Consider the following 22,388-nt stretch of genomic DNA (forward strand, 5'->3'; position numbering starts at 1 on the left):
ATTTACTCATTTATTTTCTTTAAATTTTTTATTAATTTTTTTTTTCGCTTTTTTTGGTAACCTAACATTTACAATTCATTTGATTATATAAACATATTTAAATAATGAGTTATAATTTTTTTTTTTTTTCCTAATATCATTTAACAATATACAAATATGTATAAATTCCCATGTTTTAGAGATAAAACTTGGATGAAAGAAAATGGGGGAAATATGAATTATCCAGATGAATTTTTTAACGTGGATTTTTGTCCTGAATTTTTAAAAAACTATGAGCATATAGTTAATTTCCAAGAAAAAATTGACCAAATAATAAAACAAATTAAATCAGCATTATTTCGGCAAGCTATATATAAGGTAAAATAAGGAAAATTAAAAACTTAATTGGAAAGTATTGTTATATTGTTCTTTTCTTCACTGTGTTGTTTATAATTGATTGTGAAAATATGCATATAACGTTTCATTTGGGTTTGGGGGAATTTATAATTATTTATTTTTTATTTGTGTGTATAAATATTATATACGTCCATATGGAATAAATTTATTGTTAAGTTTAATTGTATATGAAATAAAGTCCCCTTTAGTAAAAAACAATAAAATAGATATGTATATAAAAGAAGGTTTCTATTTAAGATAAAAGTTTAATAATATTCATCCTTGTCAATTTTTTTATTTTTATAACTATTAACATATATGTATGTCTACATATCAAATAAAAGCCCGTTACTTATCATTTGCTTACATGTTTCACCTTAATTGAAGATACAAAACATTGAGGTATTAGCGATGAATGAATGCAAAGAAGACAGAGTTCTGGAAAACATAAAACCGATAATTGGGTATGAAAAGTTCAAAATAACGAATAGCACTATTTTACGTGATGAATTATGGAGAATAAAAAGGTGTAATCAACATTTTTTATATTGGGTTCGTTATTATGAACAAGATAAAAATGGATATTCACTATCAATTATGCCCATGCATATAAAAAATATTTTTAAATTTTTTAAATATTACTATTTTTAAAAGAGGACAGAGAAAAAAATAAAAGAAATATAATAAGCTATTCTTCTATTTAGCATTGTTTAATATTTTCCTGTTTCACTTTATTTTATTTTATCCATTTTTATTATCTTTGGTTTCCCTGCATTATTACAGTTAAACAACTCCCCCGTTTACAACAATTATATACTATGTATTGTTTTATTTATTATCATAACATTTTAAGATAAACTGTTCACACAAATATTGCTTAAAAGATTATCACTATTATAGTATAATTTGCGATTTGTATTATATATTACATGAAGGGATATGGCATGATACAATGTTAATTTATTATTATTAATCTGGAAAAAATATATAGCTATACATGCATATTAACAAAAATTTAGGTCATATTTTTGAAACTTAAAATATACTGATATATAAATAATTTAATTAAATAAAAAATATAATATATATTGTTTTAATTATTTTATAATTATAATTTAATTTTTTTTCCATTGTTGGGTTTGCAAAAAAAATGCACGTATAAAAATATATGCCTAGAAAAATATAATATACTAGTCTTTGTATTATTCCGTTTTCAAATATATTAATTAGCTTATGTATATTTTTAAAATTATAGAATACTGGTAAGGGGATATTTCATTTGTATGAGATGATTTTTTTTGTTTTTTTCATTTTCCTAGCCGCATAATTATGAAATAATTGAATTTTATCTTTTTTTTTGAATAAAAAAGGGATTACCACGAATAGAAATAAATATGTTTATATAAACTGATATTTATTTGACAATAGTTTTGAATATTACTTATTTTGATAGATTTTAAGATATTCTTTTAGGAATTTTTTAAAAATATTTTTTCTTATAATATATTTTTTTTAATATACAAAAGAGGGAAAGATATTTCTTAACATGTTTTATAATACATGTTTACTTTGTTTTGCCTTTTGTTGCTTTTTTGATTAACCTTTAAATTTTAATATCATTAAAAAGGGCAAAACTCTATGCTGTGGGCAATTGGAAACACATCATAATGAGTAAAAAACAAAAAAAGAAAAGAATACATAAAAAATTGTATATATATAATATTCTAGTCATGAAATTGATGCCTTAAGAGTACACTGAAATAACTTTAGGAAAATGGCAATTCCATGAAATTAGTTTACAAATCCCCAATCGAAACGAACATTTCCTTTACTGCTTTATATACATGCCCCATTAATTTATTAACTGTTCAGGCTCGTTTTGGAACTTCATAAAATCGAAGAAAAATGATGATGGTGAGTCAAAGCCCACTGTTGCTCATTTAGGAGAGGAAAACAAATTTTATTATAATAAGGAATTAAAAAGATGGGTAGTAAAAGGAGAAGAAGATAAAATTGAAACAGAAGAAAAGATTGCCCCACCTCCTCAAATGAGTGCTTTACAAAATGCTAGCAGTGGATATCGTTCATTAATTCAACAAAAGTATATAAACAAATTTTCACATTTTGCTTTCTTTATATATATGCATGTGATATTCACTAAACTTCTCACTATACACATAACACTTTCATTTTTCAAGCTTCTTTTCATTCTATTTTTTTATTTTTTATTTTTAGCAAAACTAGAAGCGCAAGAACGATGTATGCTGAAATCCCTGGGCTTAAAACAATAAATAAAAAAAACAAAAATGTTCAGGGAGGAATTATATCACCATATATGGGATCATCAAGTATTGATCTTAATAAAAATATTCCAAATGAGAATAAAAAGGAATCATTTGCATTTAATACATTTATTCCTAAAAGTGTAAATACTGAAAATAAAGAAAGTAAGGAAACCGAACCAAACATGAATTACCAAAATGAAAAAAGACATGATGAAGATATATTTAAGGGAGAAAAATTCACTAGAAATATGAATAACATCCATGATAATGTTTTGGATGGTAGTGAAAATAATATGCCTCTTGAACCGAATCATATAAATGATAAAGAACAAACAAGTTTATCAAAAGATAACTTATTTAATTTAAATGAAATTAACAAAAATAAATCTGATTTAAAAAATGATGATAATAATAATTTACTATTTTCTGAAAATCAAACAGTTAAAACAACAAAGCTAAATAAAATAAATGAAAAAAAAACTTATGAAATAGATAAATTGAAAGAAATACATCCAAAAATACCAAACTCAAATAAACCTGTACAATTACCCACAGAAATCAATACCAATAATAATATAAATTATGATACCATTCCTCCTAAAATTGATTCTAAAGATGTAATGGAAAATTTAGAAAATAAAAATAAAGAAATTAAAAGAATTTCTATGAATAATTGCGAATTCAATAATCCAATTTACAATGATATAAATAAAAGAAATAGTACAACCTCTGTTATATCAGTTTTCAATCCTCAAATAAAATTTAATAGTATTAATAATATTGAAAATCATGAAATTCGAAAATTTAATACTATTGGTAATAATTATATGAATAATAATAGAGAAAAAAATATATTAAATATTTCTCCAAAAGTTATAGAAAAAATAAATCGTAGAAATACACATCAGTTATTTAACGAGCCAAGTAATATATTAAATGATAAAGTAACAATACATAAAGTTACTAGTCCTTTTTTATTTGATAATAAAAATGATTTATTAAATAATATAAATAATGATTCTAAGATTGAGTTAAGTAATAATAGTAATGTTGCTAATACAAATGTTAGTAATGAAATCCCAGAAAAAATCGAAGGATTTGAAAAAGTTAATGATGAAAATGTAAATAGTTTTTCTATGTTTAGTTTAGACAAAGGGATATCTGTAGAAAGTACATCAAATATTATAGCTATGGATGAAAACCCTATAATTTTGAATGATTCTAATACAATGCATAAAAACAATAGAAATAATATCATAGATGCAGAAAGTGATAAATTAGTCCAAAATATTTTAGATATGATAAAAATTAAGTTGCAAAATGACAACACAAATAACATAGATACTATTCTAAAAAGTGAATCAAAACAAATTAGTTCTTTATTGGCAGAAAAAACGAATTCTATGGAAATTTTATGTAATAAAATATGTCAACTAAAAAAGAAAAATGAAGATGCAGAAGATAAAAATGATACTATTCGTGAAGAAACACATCAAATTAATATTGATAAAGATAAAGAAAATGAAATTAATAATTTATTATACGTCATAAATATAAAAAACAAAAAAATTAAAGAAGAATTAGAATCATTTACAAATTCTTTTAATATTTTAAAAAAATTAAAAATGAAAAACGATGAAATTATTAATATATATAAAAATAGAGAAATTGTGTTTTTAACCACTATCAATAAATTAGAAGAAAAAAGAAAACTAAAATATTCTGAATTTAAAGAAAAGGAAAAGCAATACAAAGAATTGATAATGAAAAAAGAAGAATTACTAAAAATTGAACAAATAAATAATAAGACAAATTTAGAAACTTTTAAAAATCAAGAACAAATACTAAAAGATGAAATTCAAAAAATCGAATTAAAAACCAAAGAAAAAATAGAACAATTAAAGCAAGATTTTGAAAAAACACAAAAAATAAATATGAAAAATTTGGAAATGGAAAAAGAATCTTTTATAAATAATAATCTAGAAAATCAGATAAACAAAATGAGGGAAAAATTAGAGGAAAAATATGCAACACAAATTAAGGAAGCCGAAATGAAATATGAAGATCAAATAAAAGAAGAAATTGCAAAGGTCAAACAAAATGCAGAACAAAATTTTAATTATAAATTTGAAAAATATAAAGAAAATCTTGAAAAAAATAAAAATGATTTTATAAATAATTTAATTATTGAAAAAAATAATGAAATTGAAAATTTCAAAAATGATATAGAACAAAAAAAATTCAAAGAAATGGAAAAATTTAAGGAAGAAAATGAAAAATTGTTTCAAGATAATTTTGAAAATATGAAAAACCATTTTATAGAAGAACAAAATAAACATATTGAAAATATAAAAAAAGAATATGAGTTAATGAAAAATAATGAAATTGAATATTTGAAAGAAGAAATGAAAAAAAATCAAATTCAAGAAATAGAAAATGTTGAACTAAAACTCGCCAATGAAAAAAATAAGTATATTGATGATGTGAAGAAAGAACTCGAAAATATATACAATGTTGAAATAAATAATTTAAAAGAAAAAATAAATACAGAACAGACATTAGCCCAGGAAATGTTAGAAACACAACGCAATGAATATGAAAAACAATTGGAAACTCAACGCGCTGAGATGGAAAATAAACTGATTGAACAAAGACAAGAATCATATAATATTGGATCAGAAAAAGAAAGTGAAATGCAAATGTTAACTGATAAAATTGAAAAATTAAAAATGGAAATACAAATTATAAATAAGGAAAAAATCGATTTAGAACATAACATATCGATACTAAATGATGAAAGAGAAAATATTTTAAATCAAAATAAAAACTTAGAAGAAAATTTAAAAAATAATGAAAATATATATAATAAAAAAATAAATATATTAAATGATGAAAAATTTAAATTAGAAAAAGAAATTGAACATATTAAAGAAAATGGTGCAAAAGAATCAGATAAAATTCGTGAACAATTTGCAGATTTATTACAAGAGGAAATTGATAGAATTAAAAAAGAATCTAAAGAAAAAGTAAATAACTATATACAACAATATAATGAAATAAGTGAAGAATATGAAGAAAAAAAAAAAGAATATAATAATCTATTAGAAAAGGCTAATGCATCAAATAAACAACTAACTGAAAAATATGAAGAAAATATCCAAAAAATAAATGAATATGAAGATATGATTAAAATGCTTGAAAGCCAAACTGAAGTTTTAGTTACTAAAAAAATTCAAGAATTAAATGAAGATTTTTTGAAAAAAAAAGAAGCTTTTGATAATGAAAAAAATGATTTGTTAAAAAATTATGAACATGCAATGACTGAAAATAAGCATATTAAAGAACAGCTAGAAAAAATTACTAATTCAAATGCTAAGCAAACTGAAGAAAAAATATCACAAATAAAAAATCAATATGAAACACAAATTAAAGAAATGCAAATTCGTTTTGATGAGTTATTAAACGAATCAAATGAAACCCAAAATAAAAATAATGAAATTTTAGAAAATATTGTAAAAGAGCAAAATTATAGAGAACAATCAATTCAACATCTGAATAGTGTCAATACTGAACTACTTACAAAAAATGAACAACTTAATCTTAATATTACTGAAATGGAAAATGAACTATCTAATTTCCAAGAAAAATATGATAAATTAGTTAATGAAAATAATCATCTAAAAAATGAAGAACAAAAAAAATTTTTAGACAAAATACTTGACCTAGAAAATGTTAACAAACATTTAATGGAAGTAACAGAAAAAGAAAGAGAAATTAATATCAAAAACGTTAATATTATAAAATCTTTACAAAATCAAATAAATGAACAAACAAAATTGTATAAAGAATATACAGATGATTTGAAAGATGAAATTTATCAATTAAAAAAACAAAATAAAAACTCAATCGATAATAATATTCCAAGTGATGCAAATTCTTCTATTAATAATGCTCTTATAGAAGAAAATAAAAAATTGAAGCTACAAAATGAAGTTATAAACACAAAAAATGATACAATGTCAACTGTAATAGATAATCTAACAAAACGATTGAGTTTTATTGAATCAAAAATAAAAGAAGAAAAATATGGAAATGATATAATAAAGGAAGCAAACGATTTACAACTACAAGGGTTTAATTAATTTTTGTTTACACTTTTATATAATTTTAATTATATTTGAATTTTATGTAAATTTTGCAAAAAAAATAATTTTCAAGGGCACAGTAGAAGAGCAAAATGTAATGGTACATATCTCCTAACTGCTTAATGAGGTTGCGCATTAAAGTTATATGATAAATATATGTAAATAAAATATATTTATTAAACCTTGCGTTATATAAACGGTTATATAGTTATCCGTTTTTTAATTTTTTGTGTTTCAATAGATTATGATGAAATATTTAAAGTTGCTATTATATATATATATATATATGCCATTTTCACACAACTTGTGTATGCATTTACAAAAATATTTTTGATGGATTCTCCATATATATTATTGATCATATTTCGTTTTTATTTGTTTAATAACTTTTTTTTATTAATATTTTATAGACCTTTCAGCTTCCACTTTGAGGTTTTCTATATCCTGCTAAAATTTAATTTTAAATTAGTACCATGCATACAATATATATATACGGAAAAATGGTGTATCTATAGCTATATTTTTTTTTATACTTCGCTTTGGCTAACATTCTTTTTCAATCGCCTAAAGAAAGTAAAAAATAAAAATAAATGCAATATAAGACAAAATTGGGGAAAGAGCATACGCTTAAATTCGCTATATATATAGTGTACTTTTTATCTATAATAATCCATTCGAAAAATGTTTTAATTCCCATCTTTTCCTTATCTTCTGACTGAAAAAAAATAAAATAATAAATAAAAAAAAATAAAATAAACAGCTAGCCATTTAAATGATGAGCTTATATACTGGAAAATAACCACTTAAATGATAGTTAAAGCGCACACACGCATATATGTATATATATAATACATATGTACATAAATTAATATTCAATTTTATTCGTACGTTAGATCGGTTAATTATATATTCATATGTTGTCATTTTTTTTGAAATCAAATAAATGTGCAACCCAAAGAGTTGTATGACTAGAATAAAAAATATTCCATTTAACACAAAGAGTGTGCATATCAGTGTGTAGAATAATGCATCGTTGTAAGATCCGTAAAACTAAAAAACAAGTAAAATAAAAAATAACGTATGGTGAGTCATAAGTATTAAAAATGCTAGCTAGCACAGCAAATTTCAAAATCAGCGTGAATAGTTATTTTCATCTATGCACACATATGCATATGTATATATATATATTTTTTCCCATTTCGTTTTACGTTATTCCATTGATCCTTTATAAGATCATGCTTCAAAGACATGAAAAAAGTAACCCCACAGAAGAGAAATACGAAACAATGAAAAATTGTTAAGGCTAGTAGTAGGGATACAAAATACCTGAACGTTAATAAATTTTACGTATATTAAAAATAGCTATAAAAAATCGAATTAAACGCAATTTATATTTTTTTTAATGGAGCAAAATAATATCCAGTATATTTCGTATGAAATAAAAATGTATATTTGTTAAAATATATTTATTTTAATTTTTACTTGTAATTTTTTTTTCCTATGCAATTATTAACCCACATACAATGATGGTCAAAAACGGAAACACATTTATTGCAAACTTTACAATGCTTACTCTGAGGTTCTACAAATCCACAAATATCACATTCATATAATCCTTTAATTTCTTCTTCATTTGCTATTCTATTAATATACTTAAAAGACAGAGGATCTATAGGATTGATCGATGTCACAATATAAGATAATACAAGAATAGTAATAGTTAGAATTCCAAAGAATATATAAAATGTTATAAATATAGGATTGGTATTAAGTGCAGAAATACAAATAATGAATGTAACTATAACTATAAATATCAGAAAAGACAATATTTGAAATATTTGAAAGGGTAGCGTAAACCCATTTTTTCGTATAAATTCATCCGCTTCTTTTGATTTTGTATCATCTCTAAAGACAACTATTTTCTTATTCATAATTCCAATGAAAAAAATAATTATAATTATAGTATGTGATATGCTTAATTGTTTGACAGAATAAAAGAAAAAATAATTTTTATGACTTGAAAATAACTCATGAATTTTACAAAATGCAATTTTCTAAATTACGCACTAAATATGGGTTGAAAAAAAGTATGTAATAATAATCATAATGAAATAATTATTAAATGTATGCTGTCTTTTTTTCGTTTTTATTTTTTCTGTCCAAATATTATGCTTTCCATTTCTTCTTTATATTTTGATTTGTTGTCATTTTTATTTTTACTTTTGGTAACAACAGAAAGTTACACAAAAAGGCAAATATTTATTAAAAATTTGAAAATAACATTTATAAAATATATATATTATGTGTAGATATTAATAAATAAAACGATTTATAATAGCAATGTATTTTAAATACATTTAGTTTGTATTTTTATTGTTTAAAATTGAAAGAAAGGAATAACATTATAATTAAAAAAAAATCAATACAAATAAAAAATGTGTAAACCGTTGGGGAATTGTAAAAATATTAAATTAAAAAAAAATGCACACACACCTATCCGAAATTAATTAAACTGGAGTTTTTTCACAAAAAAGGGAAAATAAAAATAAAAAGGAAGGAAAATATAAGGAAAAGGTAATAAATGGAAAAAAGAAAAGTGAAAAAATTACACATTGGTATTTAAAGATTTCCAATTCATAAAATAAAATTATATCCCTTTTTTAATATCACTTTAAAATGCTACTTTTTTATTCATACCATTTTGCACATAAACAATTATTGACCAAAGAAGGAAATTAAAATTAAGGAAAACAAGAATTTCACATATTTTATTTTTTTTACGTTAAAAAAAATATAAAAATTATACATTTCAATTTAATGTTATAAATAATAGGTATCAGTATAATTAAACGTATTCTAAAAAGTAAAGAGGGTACAAAACATATATACTTGCGCAAGGAATATACTATATATATATATATATATAATATGTTATATACTTGAGTATAATAATTATAATTCGTTTTTATTTGAAAAACTAGACATTATAGTTTCTAGGTTTTCTAACGACTTCTCCATATTATCAACTTTGCTTAATAAATTATTCGATAGGTTTTGCATTTTATTTTTTAATTCATTAAGCATATTTTCAACATATATTTCTACATTATCTTTTCTTGAAGCAGAGTTCATATTGACATTACTGTTTAGGCCTTGATTATATAACTCGGTGTTTCCTTTACATATATTAACTGAATTTTGATTAATATTAAATGAATTGCAATAATTATTCATATTTTCATTAATTATGTTTGTATTTATTTGATTTTCCCTACTGTTTATAATGCCCTTGAAATTCATATTTTCATTATTATTAGCCATAGTTTTAATTTTCTTCCTTTTTTGTTTTTTGTATAATACTTTTTGCTGGTGTGCTTGCTCTATATATCGATAAAATTCCGAAACATGCAAACATAAATCCAAAAAAAAATTTATCGCCTGTTTTTTTTTTTGCTTGTAAAAATTTTAAAAATGAATAAAATGATACACCTCCAAATAACACTGTTCCAGTAACTCGGCAAAAAATACAGTCGTCTTTATTTTTCGTTGATGATATACTCATAACTTAGTTTTTTATTTTTTTCGAATTTTTTATAATTTAATGTTTATGATACTATTACTTATATAATACTTTTATTACAATTATATCTTCTATTCACTTTTTTTATTTTTTTATTCGCATTTCTCATGATTTTTGCAACAATATACGATAAATATTTATATTTGAAAATAGGAAATCAGGGATGCAAATAAAAAAACTTAAATATTATAAAAATAAAATATGTCTCTATATTGCGTAAAAAATTAATAAATATTTATATTCCTTTTTTATATTTTCGTTAATATTTATTTATTGATAAGAAAAAAAAAACAATTATTATATTTATGATTTTAATAAGAAATAGAGAAATGCTTAATATATAAATGTAAAAATAAATACTGAAAAAAAAAAAAATAAGAGAAAATTAAGCCAATAAAGAATTTATGAAAATAAAAAGGAATTATTTTCATATCATGTTTACATTAAAAAGTGTTATATTTCGAAAAGACGATAAAATGACAATGTATATTTTTTTAAATAATAATAATAATAAAGGATTGTGAAAATGAAATTGTGATTTTGTTCTTTTTTTTATGAAGATTTCTAAAAATAAGTTGGGTCAATTTATACACTTTTTTTGTTGTAAATTTTTATTTTATTTATTTATTATATATAACGTGGTAATTATTTAAATAATTAAGACATATAAATATCATATCTATATGCACTAGCATAAAATATACAAAGCATATTTATAATTGGGTAAAACAACAGGTATATATTAATTTATGAAAATAGGAAAATGTATATACACACTTTTTTTTTCCAAAAAAATATGTTATATTATGAACTTTCAATGAAAAGAAAATTCAAAAACCTATGAAAAACTAATCATAAAAAACTAATCATAAAAAACTGCAATATTTTGGGAATAATTAATACAAAAAAGTATTTTGTCTGTTTTGTTATTATTTTTCTATTTTTGTTGTCTCATTTAATTACATATAACTGTTTTATTATTACATATATTATTTTAAAAAAATCGTAAAAAATGTTTAATTTTTTTTATCTATTTTCATTTGTCATTTAATTATTTCCAATTCCATCTACACATATTTGTTAATAAGAGTTAGTTAGCTATTCATTTTGTTCATTTTTAAAATATTTTTTTAGAAAAAGTGTAATCACATAATTTTATCGATTAAATTTTTTATATTAATTTTTTTTGTCATTTTATTTATATTCTATACCATTCGAATGCAACTTTTGTTGTTGTTTTTTTCGAAGTAGTATATACATACATAAATATATTCGTATGTTTCGTAACTTTTTTTTAATTAATTTTTTTTGTATAAAAAATTTAACAATATATATATATATATGCATACCTTTTTAGTAATTTAAGTTTTTTTTTATGCCAATTTGTCTTATTACACAATAGATTTATTTATTTTTTGTAATTTTTTTAAATAAACATTTTACTATTTGTGTATTATTTTATCAATTCTATAAACCTCGGCTCAATAGTTGTTTATTCGAAATATCCAACATAGACATTCTATTTTTATAAAAAACAATATAATATACACATTGAATTTTATTTTAATACATTAATAAAATAGTAAGTAGAATAAAAGATTTATGCTTATACTCACATTTATCTGATAATACAGGTAGATAAAAAAAAGAGAGAAATATATATATACACATCATGTGGATCGAAAAGGAAATAAAAGAAAACCACACACATGGAGGGGCGTTAAGCAAACAAGTAAATGATGACATTGAACTATTAAAAAAAAGTAATAAATTTTTATATGAAAATGGAAATAGAAATTTATTTTGTGAATCTATGAAAAGGGATTATAATCAAAGTTTGAGAACTTGTAGTACAATTGATTTGAACAGAAGTTTAGATGAAAATAAAAAGATGAATACAAGTTTATTAGTATCAGGATATTTTAGAGATAAATTATCAAAAAAAAATTCAAATAAATTAATTAGTTCTAGACGACAAAATGCTAATAGTGAAGAATCTCAATTTGGTGATAAATACAAAATAGAGCAGTTAAAAAAAAAAAAAATAAATAATGAGACATTGTATTGTGATAATTATAAAAATAAAACAATTTGTTACCAATCTGATCTAAAAATAAACAAAGAAGATTTAGATGAATTTTTTAATATAGCAAATGTTAATAATGTGAAAAAAAAAAATGAGTTTAGTTTTGGAAAAAATGATCATAATATGTTTGGAGATAAGCATTCAAACAGTATTTTAGAAAGTAAAAATAAAAATATATATAATTTAAATGGAAGTACATATAAAAATACACAATATTTGAATAACAGTTATATATATAATGATAGTATTGTAAATAATAATACAGTATTATATAAAGAATATAATAGTATAAAAGATGTTCGAGCTTTTGAAAAAGAAATAGATATAAGTAAAGGAAATGATAAAGAAAACAATTTGAATGCTCATAAAATTAATAAATATCCAATATTAACGAATAAAAAAATGCCATTTACTGAAATAATAAATGATATATCCCCCCCAAAATGTGTAGAACATTCTAATAATGAAATAACACAAGTATTAAATCATAGAAAAGAAAATAATAATAAACAAAGTGAACTTTTAAGAGTAAAGAATTTTATTTGTAAAGGAGTTCCTGGAATTATACGAAATAGTGCAAACAGCTGTTTTTCAACTAATGTAGATAAAAATGTGCAAAATAAAATTGAAAAACATATTATGCATTTTCTTGAAAATAATTTAATTGAAATATTGGAAAAAAAAAATTTATCTTGTTTTGAAACTGATAATAATAATAACAGCATTTCTGATAAAATAAGCGAAAGTATAAATCTTGAAATAAAAAAAAATATTGATAAAGCATATAAAAATATTAATGAAAATATGAACACAAATATGAATGATGAAATAAAGAAAAATGTAGACATATTAAATAACAGTTTAAGCGAAAATATAAATAGCAAAATAAAAAATAATATAGAAGAATTATATGATAAATTAAATGAAAATGTATTAGAAAATATTAGTAATAATATGGAAAATAATTTATATAAAAATGTAAATAATGAATTAAAAAGAAAAATCGATATTGTAGAAAAAAAAATAGACATTAATGTAAATGATAATATAAATAAAGAATTGGAAAAAAAAATCGTATTTTTAAATGATCAAATAAATGAAAATATAAGTAAAGAACTCAAAAAATACATATCTATTTTAAGTAGAAATATAAATGAATATTTAAGTGATACTATTGAAAAAAATACTAAGATTATGTCTAAAAATTTAGGCCTTAATTTAGGGGAAGAAATAAAAAATAATATTATTATTATGGAAAAAAATATTGATTATAATATTAATGAGGAAAATATACAAAGAAATTTTAAAAAAATTTATGAAATGTATAATATGAGCACTATTGAGGATATAAAAAGGATAATAATTAATGCCAAAGAACATCAAAATCAAGATGAAAATGAAAATAAAAATAAAAATGATATAGAAGACATAAAAAATAATATGAACATTATGATGGGGAAAATTAATACCGAAAGTATAACTGAAGAATTAAAAATACATCTACAAACATTTGGAAATAAAATTGATGAAAAAATTTCGATTATAAATGAAAATAAATTAAATCATAAAAATGATAACATTAAGGAAATTACCGATCAAGTTATTAAATCAACTGAGTTAAAGTTAACACTTTTTGCAAAAGAAATAGAAAAAAATACTTTTCATTTTTTTTATACATCTTTAAAAGATATTTTAGGAGATTCTACAAAAATAGAAAATGAAAAAATAGAAAAAAATATAATTTGTTATGTTAAAAAAAGTTTAGATGAACAGACTCAAAAATTAACAAATGAACTTGATAGTAGTATGTTTAATAAATTGCTTAACGAATTGAAATCTTTTAATAAATTACAAATAAACGAAAAAGATATAATTGATAATATAAAAAATAGTTTATTACCATTTCAACAAAATGTGTCAGATTCTTTGAAAGGTAATACTATTGCGTTAAAAGACATCAACAATACTATTTTAAAAATGGAAAAAGAAAATAAGTTTGAATTTAATAGTGTTTTAGATAAAATTGATGTTAATATTTCAAATAAAATTAATGATAAAGCAAAAGAAATGTTAACTACAATAGATGAAGCTCTATTAGGAAAGGTTGCCAATATAGAAGGAACTATAGAAGAAATAAAAAAAAAAATGAATGGTGCTATTTGCCAAATTGGTGAAATAAATTTACAAATGTTATCTATTCCAAACGAAGATAAAATAAATAAAATTATCATTGATTTTAACAAAAATAGAGATCAAAAATTTTTTGAAGCTAAAGAAATTATAAGGGAAAATAAAATACAAATAACTAGTATATTGAAAGAATTGAAAAAAAAAAAAAAAACAGATTCTAAAACCGAGTTTAAAAAAATGTTACAAAATATTCTTGATATAAATCCAAGAAATTATGAACAAGACAAAAAAGCAATTCACAATTCGAATTTAATTCCTCAAAATTATTGTAAAGATAATCACGAAAATAATTATTTATTAAATAATCAACCACAAAAAGAGACAAAAATTAATATGAATAAATATAATATACAAAAAATATATAAAAAGAATATAGATGTAAAGGAAACTCAATTAAATCTTAAACATAAAAACATATATTATAAAAATAAAATTAACTTGTATAAACAGTATAAACAACATTTCAACCCAGAAAATAATTCCTTAAAAAAAAAATTATATACACCAAATAAGTCAAATCAAATTAATAGGAAAAAAAGAAAACCAATATATATAGTCAACTATATGAAAAATGACAATAATGATTTAATAGAAGTTTCTAATTATCTTAAGAAAAGAACTATAAGAAAAATCCATCTATAAAATTGTCATATATCTTTTACTATTTTATTTCACAGCTTATTTCTATTTATTGTTTTGAACTTTCTTTTTTCTTTATGCCTCCTAAATAATACATGATTTGTTTGTTTCTATCATATTTCGAGTATATCCTTTAAAAAAATAATATTCTCATATTTTTTGTTTGTATTTAATATAGTGTAATTATATTTAAAATATTTTTTTTTTTTACTTTTAAAATGAATGGCTATATATATAATGTGTGTTTGCATATAAATATACATATAACAGTGGCTATCATTAAAATAGGATAAAAACGATAACTTGCAAAAATAAAGAAATGAACATATATCCAACTGTTTATAAAAATTAATAAAAAAAAAAATTATTAATTTATATATTATCTGAATATGAGTTTTTATTTCTCCATGTTAAATAAAAAAGAAAAAAAAGACATGCACAATATATACATTATAATATATAGTTTCCTATATATATAAAATGAGACATAAAAAAAATGGCTATTTTAATATTTATTATCTTAAACATATTCAGAATAACTATTTATTCGTTCATAATTTTGTTTATGAATTCATATATTTATAGTTTTTTTTTATTATTATTATCACATATATTTCCCACATGATATGCTAATCTTGTTGGAATCTAGAATAATCATTTTTTTCAAAAAAAAAAATAATATTTTAGCCAAAATATAAATAAGAATTGCCATTACATGTTCAACCAATATATTTTTAATATTATATGTGAATATATGTTTGAGTATACACATCTACGCGAATGGATATGCGTTTTGTGTAATACTGTTTAAGGAAAAACCTCAAAATGGAGAATCCTTTAAAAAATTTTAATTTTTTAAATACAAACTTTGAAAGTTTTGGCTATTTTTTTATAATTATTAATATATTTGTGGCTATTATATCGATATATTTTATAAGGTAATTTATTGAGTCTGTGATTTATTTCATCAAATCAAAGCTTGTATCTACATCTACATAAATACATTGATTCGTTTCAATCTATATTAGATATATAAAAAAATTTCCAAAGAAAAATTTTAAAAACACAGAAAATTCTTTGAGTAAGGATGATTTTTTTATATATGAACGAAAAACCGGATTATTAGAAAAATTCGATTTAAAAGAAATATCTAAAAACATTTGGGATGGTAATTATAAAGACAGTTGTGAAGGAAGTTCTATAGATGATGTAAGCGAAATAACTTTAGATACAGAATCGAGTAATTGTGATACATGTTATAACAGTGAAAATATAAAAATAAAAAAATATCTTAAAATAAATGAAGAATTAAATGATATCAAAGATGATTTAGGTATTATAGATATAGAACTAAAAAAACTTTTAGAAAAAGAAAAAAATCTTAATATTAACGATATAAATAATATTTTGAATTCAACAAATTATGAATCTAAACACATTGATGAATCGAATAAAGTGTTTAATAGATCAAACAATATTACCGATAAAGATCATACAAAAAATGATATAAATGCAAATTTAACTAATCCTACAAATATTATAAACACACTGAGCGATTACTCAACTATAAAAAAATATTCTATCATAAAAGAAACTGATAGAAGCACAGAATCTATATATAATGTAAAACATGATAACACTTGTCATGATTTAAAAGCATCAAACTTGGCATCTAATTACAATAATGAGATCAAATACAACTCGATTGATAAATCTATTAATCAGCTTCAAATTTATGAGAAGAATCTGAATGAACACATCATACAAGATTCTGTGGAAAAAGACAATAATCTGTGTTTGAATCAATTATTAGAAACATCAGAAAAACCAAGCAAAGTTATCGAAGCTAGAAATGCAAACATAACTGCATACAATATGGATGATAATAAAATAGACCATTTAGAAAAATATGAACAAAACGAAAAAATAAAAAATGATGAAAATTATAGTGAAGGAAAAGAAAAATCAAATAAAAAATTGGGGGGAAAACTTAGTAAATTTAAAAAGACAAACAAAGAAAGTTCATTTGTTGGTTTAATATATGGATTGTTCAATGGAAATAAAAAAAATGTTAAGGTAAAAGAAAGCCAAAATGAGGAAATAAAAAACACAGAAAATTTTAAATATTCAACCAACAAATTAAAAGACAATAGTGATACTAGTATTCCCAATACTTCGGATGCTACCATCGATGCTGATAATGATAAAGAAAATCATTCAGTTTCCTTAGAGATAACTGACAATGACAAAATATATCATGAAAAGTTGAGCTACTTCACAGCAAAAGCGGAAAATAAAGATGTAAAAAATATAGATGTAGAAAATACAGATGTAGAAAATATAGATGTAAAAAATAAAGAAGCAGAAAATGTAGATGTAAAAAATAAAGAAGCAGAAAATATAAATGTAAAAAATAAAGAAGCAGAAAATATAGATGTAAAAAATATAGATGTAAAAAATACAGATGTAGAAAATAAAGCAGAAAATATAAATGTAAAAAATAAAGAAGCAGAAAATGTAGATGTAAAAAATAAAGAAGCAAAAAATATAGATGTAGAAAATAAAGAAGCAGAAAATGTAGATGTAGAAAATACAGATGTAGAAAATACAGATGTAGAAAATACAGATGTAGAAAATACAGATGTAGAAAATATAGATGTAAAAAATGTAGATGTAAAAAATAAAGAAGCAGAAAATGTAGATGTAAAAAATAAAGAAGCAGAAAATGTAGATGTAGAAAATACAGATGTAGAAAATATAGATGTAGAAAATAAAGAAGCAGAAAATGTAGATGTAGAAAATAAAGAAGCAGAAAATATAGATGTAGAAAATAAAGAAGCAGAAAATATAGATGTAGAAAATAAAGAAGCAGAAAATGTAGATGTAAAAAATAAAGAAGCAGAAAATGTAGATGTAAAAAATAAAGAAGCAGAAAATGTAGATGTAGAAAATAAAGAAGCAGAAAATATAGATGTAAAAAATAAAGAAGCAGAAAATGTAGATGTAGAAAATAAAGAAGCAGAAAATATAGATGTAAAAAATAAAGAAGCAGAAAATGTAGATGTAAAAAATAAAGAAGCAGAAAATGTAGATGTAGAAAATAAAGAAGCAGAAAATATAGATGTAAAAAATAAAGAAGCAGAAAATGTAGATGTAAAAAATAAAGAAGCAGAAAATGTAGATGTAGAAAATACAAATGTAGAAAATACAGATGTAGAAAATACAGATGTAGAAAATATAGATGTAAAAAATAAAGAAGCAGAAAATGTAGATGTAAAAAATAAAGAAGCAAAAAATATAGATGTAAAAAATAAAGAAGCAGAAAATGTAGATGTAGAAAATAAAGAAGCAAAAAATATAGATGTAAAAAATAAAGAAGCAGAAAATGTAGATGTAAAAAATAAAGAAGCAGAAAATGTAGATGTAGAAAATAAAGAAGCAGAAAATGTAGATGTAGAAAATACAGATGTAGAAAATATAGATGTAAAAAATAAAGAAGCAGAAAATGTAGATGTAAAAAATAAAGAAGCAGAAAATGTAGATGTAGAAAATACAAATGTAGAAAATACAGATGTAGAAAATATAGATGTAAAAAATAAAGAAGCAGAAAATGTAGATGTAGAAAATAAAGAAGCAGAAAATGTAGATGTAGAAAATACAGATGTAGAAAATACAGATGTAGAAAATATAGATGTAAAAAATAAAGAAGCAAAAAATATAGATGTAAAAAATAAAGAAGCAGAAAATGTAGATGTAGAAAATAAAGAAGCAGAAAATATAGATGTAAAAAATAAAGAAGCAGAAAATGTAGATGTAAAAAATAAAGAAGCAGAAAATGTAGATGTAGAAAATACAGATGTAGAAAATATAGATGTAAAAAATAAAGAAGCAGAAAATGTAGATGTAAAAAATAAAGCAGAAAATGTAGATGTAAAAAATATAGATGTAAAAAATAAAGAAGCAGAAAATGTGGATGTAAAAAATAAAGAAGCAGAAAATGTAGATGTAAAAAATAAAGAAGCAAAAAATATAGATGTAGAAAATACAGATGTAAAAAATATAGATGTAGAAAATAAAAACATAGATAGATTAAGTAATGAACAAATTGAATATTCAATAAACAGAAAAATAAATAATGAATATATTAAGGATATTGAAAATATAGCTCAAAACGAAGTTCGAGAAATAAGCAAAAATAAAAAAAGTGAAAATGATGTTATCAATTGTATAAATGCAAAAGAAAGCATAAATATATCAAATAATAGTAATTATAAAAAAACAGAACTAGCGAATAAACATATTTATAGTCAAATGGAAAATATAATAAACAATGAAAAGGTATCTAATAGTATCAGCGAACAAAGAAGTATTGATAATGCAACAAAAACAGAAAATGGCTTAATCTTAAAAGCCTCAAAAAAATCTTTATCAGAAAATATTCAAAACAAACAAAATTCAACCATTATAACAAAAACAAAGGATCCAAATAAAAATGGTTCTATTATAAACATTTATCGTTATTATGATCGTGCAAATGGAAATAGTTCAGCAAATAATTCATTTGAAAAGGAAGAAAAAACAAATTTATGCATTAAAGGTTCAGAAAAATTGTCACTTGAAAGAGACGCAAAGTTATATTCCAACATTGATGATTCAAATAAAAGAAATTCAAGGACAAATATTTGCATAACAAACTCCGAAGACCATTCAAACGATAAGGAATCAAATAGTGATGTTTACATTAATGGTTCAGAAAATAGTTCAAGTAAGGAATCATCAAAATTGGGTTCATATTTTAAAGGTTCTGAATATTCAATGAGAGAAGAGGAATCAAGGACAAATTTACACGTTAATGATTCAGAATATACATCAATTAAAAAAATGTCACGAATGGCTTCTTATATTAACGGTTCAGAGAAGACACTAAGCAAAAAGGACTTGAAAATGGCTTCTCATATCAAGCCAGAAAAAACATTAAGTAAAAAGGACTTGAAAATCAATTATCATATTAACACGTCAGAAAAAATACTAAGTGAAAAAAATTTGGAAATCGATTCTAATATTAATAATTCAGAAAAAACATTGAACAAAAAAGACTTTAAAATCGATTCTAATATTAACAAGTCAGAAAAAGCATTAAGCAAAAAGGGATTGAAAATTGATTCTTACATTAACAAGCCAGAAAAAACATTAAGTAAAAAGGGCTTGAAAATCGATTCTCATATTAACAAGTCAGAAGAAATACTAAGCGAAAGTGATACAAAAAGGGATTGCTACGTAAAAGGCTCGAAAAATACATTAAGCGAAAGATGCTTAAAGAAAGGCTCATATATTAGTGACTTGGAAACAAATTCGATTCATAAAGAAGTGAAAATGAATCCTCATATTAATGACTCAAAAGAAGTTGTGAGCGAACAAGTCAGAAAGGAAAATGCTTTTTTCACAAGTTCTTATAAATGCGGGAACGAAAAAATTTCAAAGGGAAGTAATAACGAACTTACAATAAACGATTTAAATGATACACAATCAGAAAATAGTGGATGTGAAGAAAGCTCAAGAAATTTTAATATTATGAATAATTCAGACAATATTTTAAATGAAAAAAAAAATTATGAATTAGAAGACATTAACAGTTTAAATGATCCAAGTATAATAGAATCATCTGGAAAAAGTTCAAAACAGATAAAAAAACTAAAAGAATATTTTGTAGATGAAAATATAAATTTAAGCACATTAAATGATTCTAAAAATAATATAAGCGCGGAAACAAATAAAAATACAATAGAAAATTCGCAACAGCTAAAAATATATGATTTTAAACATCTTAAAGAAAAATATAAATTACAAAAAGAAAAGAAAGAACAGGAATTAATTCAATTTCAAAATAATTTAAAGAATGAATTTATAGAATTAAATGAAATCAGAAAAAACCAAAAAAAAAGTCTAGAAAATACCCAAGAAAACTCAACAAATAATATACAAGGAATTATAAACAATACAAATAATAATAATAATACATTAGAAATATCATCACAAAATTCTAGAATAATATATGATCAAGGAAATATAGATATTGGGACAAAAACAAAACCATATGAATACACAAAGCATAGTACAAATACGGATATTCTGAATGTAATATAAATACCCTCATACAATTTATTATGTGTCTATATGTTTGTACATATATCATATATTTTATAAGAAAAAAATTCTATGTATATTTTTTTTATATCAGTTTGAGAAGAAAAAAATTGACGAATCTGAAAATCTTAAAAAGTGGAAGGTTAATATATATTTTATATAAACCCTTCAAATATATTCATATATATAATATTGTAACTTTTTTTTAATATCCATTCTTCTATTATATTTTTAGTCTCATATAATATCAAAGAAATATGAAGAGGATTGGCTATCGTCAGATGTCCTTTTATCATGTTTTTTGAATTTTATTAAATTAAAAAAGTATGTAAATATAGCTGAATTGTCTGTTAAGTTCCAGACAACAACTGAGGTAAACTTCAAATGAAAATAAGTTCATAAAAATTCAAAAAAAAATAAAAAATATTCTAAATTTTTTTAGATTAATTAGCATTATTATTACATATTTTTTATTCTTTGATTTTATATTTACACATTTGTAGGATATAAGAGAAAAACTCGAGGAATTAGAGACTTTAGACATGATAAATGGGGTTCTTGATGAAAAAGGGAATTATATTTATTTATCACAAGATGAAATTAATAAATTATGTTTGGAAATTCAAACAAATGGAGAAGTTGATACCCATGAAGATTTTGTGAACATTTGCAACAAAATTATATCACTAAGTATTAATGAAGCGGTTAGATTAGTTTGTTTTTTTATTGATAAAACTATCTATTTTTTTATAATAATATTTATATCCACATAATACATATTATGGTTTCATTTCAGGACATGAAGAAATTAAAAGAAGAGGAAGAAAAAATTATTATTGCCAAAACGGATATATTTTGATTGGGAGGTTGGTGAAGCAGGCATGTGCATCTACATACATGGAAATATAGAGGGAAATTCCGAATGATGAATCGGTGGGATATGC

The 22,388-nt window shown here is 21.8% G+C and overlaps 7 protein-coding genes across 7 annotated transcripts; 4 read left to right on the plus strand and 3 right to left on the minus strand.

The window, feature by feature from the left end:
- Window positions 1-156: 156 nt before the first annotated feature.
- On the plus strand, window positions 157-1,026 carry PBANKA_0927100 (conserved protein, unknown function; the record flags this gene model as incomplete). Its single annotated transcript, XM_034564868.1, has 2 exons — window positions 157-357; window positions 763-1,026. 2 exons carry the CDS (start codon window positions 157-159, stop codon window positions 1,024-1,026), a joined length of 465 nt encoding a protein of 154 aa, XP_034421621.1.
- A 1,016-nt stretch (window positions 1,027-2,042) lies between these two features.
- Window positions 2,043-6,802, plus strand: PBANKA_0927200 (conserved protein, unknown function; the record flags this gene model as incomplete). The annotated part of the gene is made up of 3 exons (XM_034564869.1): window positions 2,043-2,046; window positions 2,248-2,476; window positions 2,611-6,802. The coding sequence occupies 3 exons, from the start codon at window positions 2,043-2,045 to the stop codon at window positions 6,800-6,802; spliced, it is 4,425 nt and encodes a 1,474-aa protein (XP_034421622.1).
- Window positions 6,803-7,201: 399 nt separating this feature from the next.
- On the minus strand, window positions 7,202-8,736 carry PBANKA_0927300 (palmitoyltransferase DHHC3; the record flags this gene model as incomplete). Its single annotated transcript, XM_034564870.1, has 6 exons — window positions 7,202-7,252; window positions 7,339-7,369; window positions 7,459-7,520; window positions 7,694-7,855; window positions 8,014-8,131; window positions 8,288-8,736. 6 exons carry the CDS (start codon window positions 8,734-8,736, stop codon window positions 7,202-7,204), a joined length of 873 nt encoding a protein of 290 aa, XP_034421623.1.
- A 1,021-nt stretch (window positions 8,737-9,757) lies between these two features.
- PBANKA_0927400 (heat shock factor-binding protein 1, putative) lies at window positions 9,758-10,126 on the minus strand (the record flags this gene model as incomplete). Its single annotated transcript, XM_034564871.1, has 1 exon — window positions 9,758-10,126. The coding sequence occupies one exon, from the start codon at window positions 10,124-10,126 to the stop codon at window positions 9,758-9,760; it is 369 nt and encodes a 122-aa protein (XP_034421624.1).
- A 4-nt stretch (window positions 10,127-10,130) lies between these two features.
- On the minus strand, window positions 10,131-10,367 carry PBANKA_0927500 (conserved Plasmodium protein, unknown function; the record flags this gene model as incomplete). Its single annotated transcript, XM_034564872.1, has 1 exon — window positions 10,131-10,367. The coding sequence occupies one exon, from the start codon at window positions 10,365-10,367 to the stop codon at window positions 10,131-10,133; it is 237 nt and encodes a 78-aa protein (XP_034421625.1).
- Window positions 10,368-12,057: 1,690 nt separating this feature from the next.
- Window positions 12,058-15,303, plus strand: PBANKA_0927600 (conserved Plasmodium protein, unknown function; the record flags this gene model as incomplete). The annotated part of the gene is made up of 1 exon (XM_034564873.1): window positions 12,058-15,303. One exon carries the CDS (start codon window positions 12,058-12,060, stop codon window positions 15,301-15,303), a length of 3,246 nt encoding a protein of 1,081 aa, XP_034421626.1.
- An 822-nt stretch (window positions 15,304-16,125) lies between these two features.
- PBANKA_0927700 (DDRGK domain-containing protein, putative) lies at window positions 16,126-22,303 on the plus strand (the record flags this gene model as incomplete). The annotated part of the gene is made up of 6 exons (XM_034564874.1): window positions 16,126-16,238; window positions 16,329-21,435; window positions 21,539-21,586; window positions 21,680-21,817; window positions 21,948-22,148; window positions 22,241-22,303. The coding sequence occupies 6 exons, from the start codon at window positions 16,126-16,128 to the stop codon at window positions 22,301-22,303; spliced, it is 5,670 nt and encodes a 1,889-aa protein (XP_034421627.1).
- Window positions 22,304-22,388: the final 85 nt, after the last annotated feature.

Source organism: Plasmodium berghei (genome assembly GCF_900002375.2).
Source record: "Plasmodium berghei ANKA genome assembly, chromosome: 9".
NCBI classification, from domain to species: Eukaryota; Apicomplexa; class Aconoidasida; order Haemosporida; family Plasmodiidae; genus Plasmodium; species Plasmodium berghei.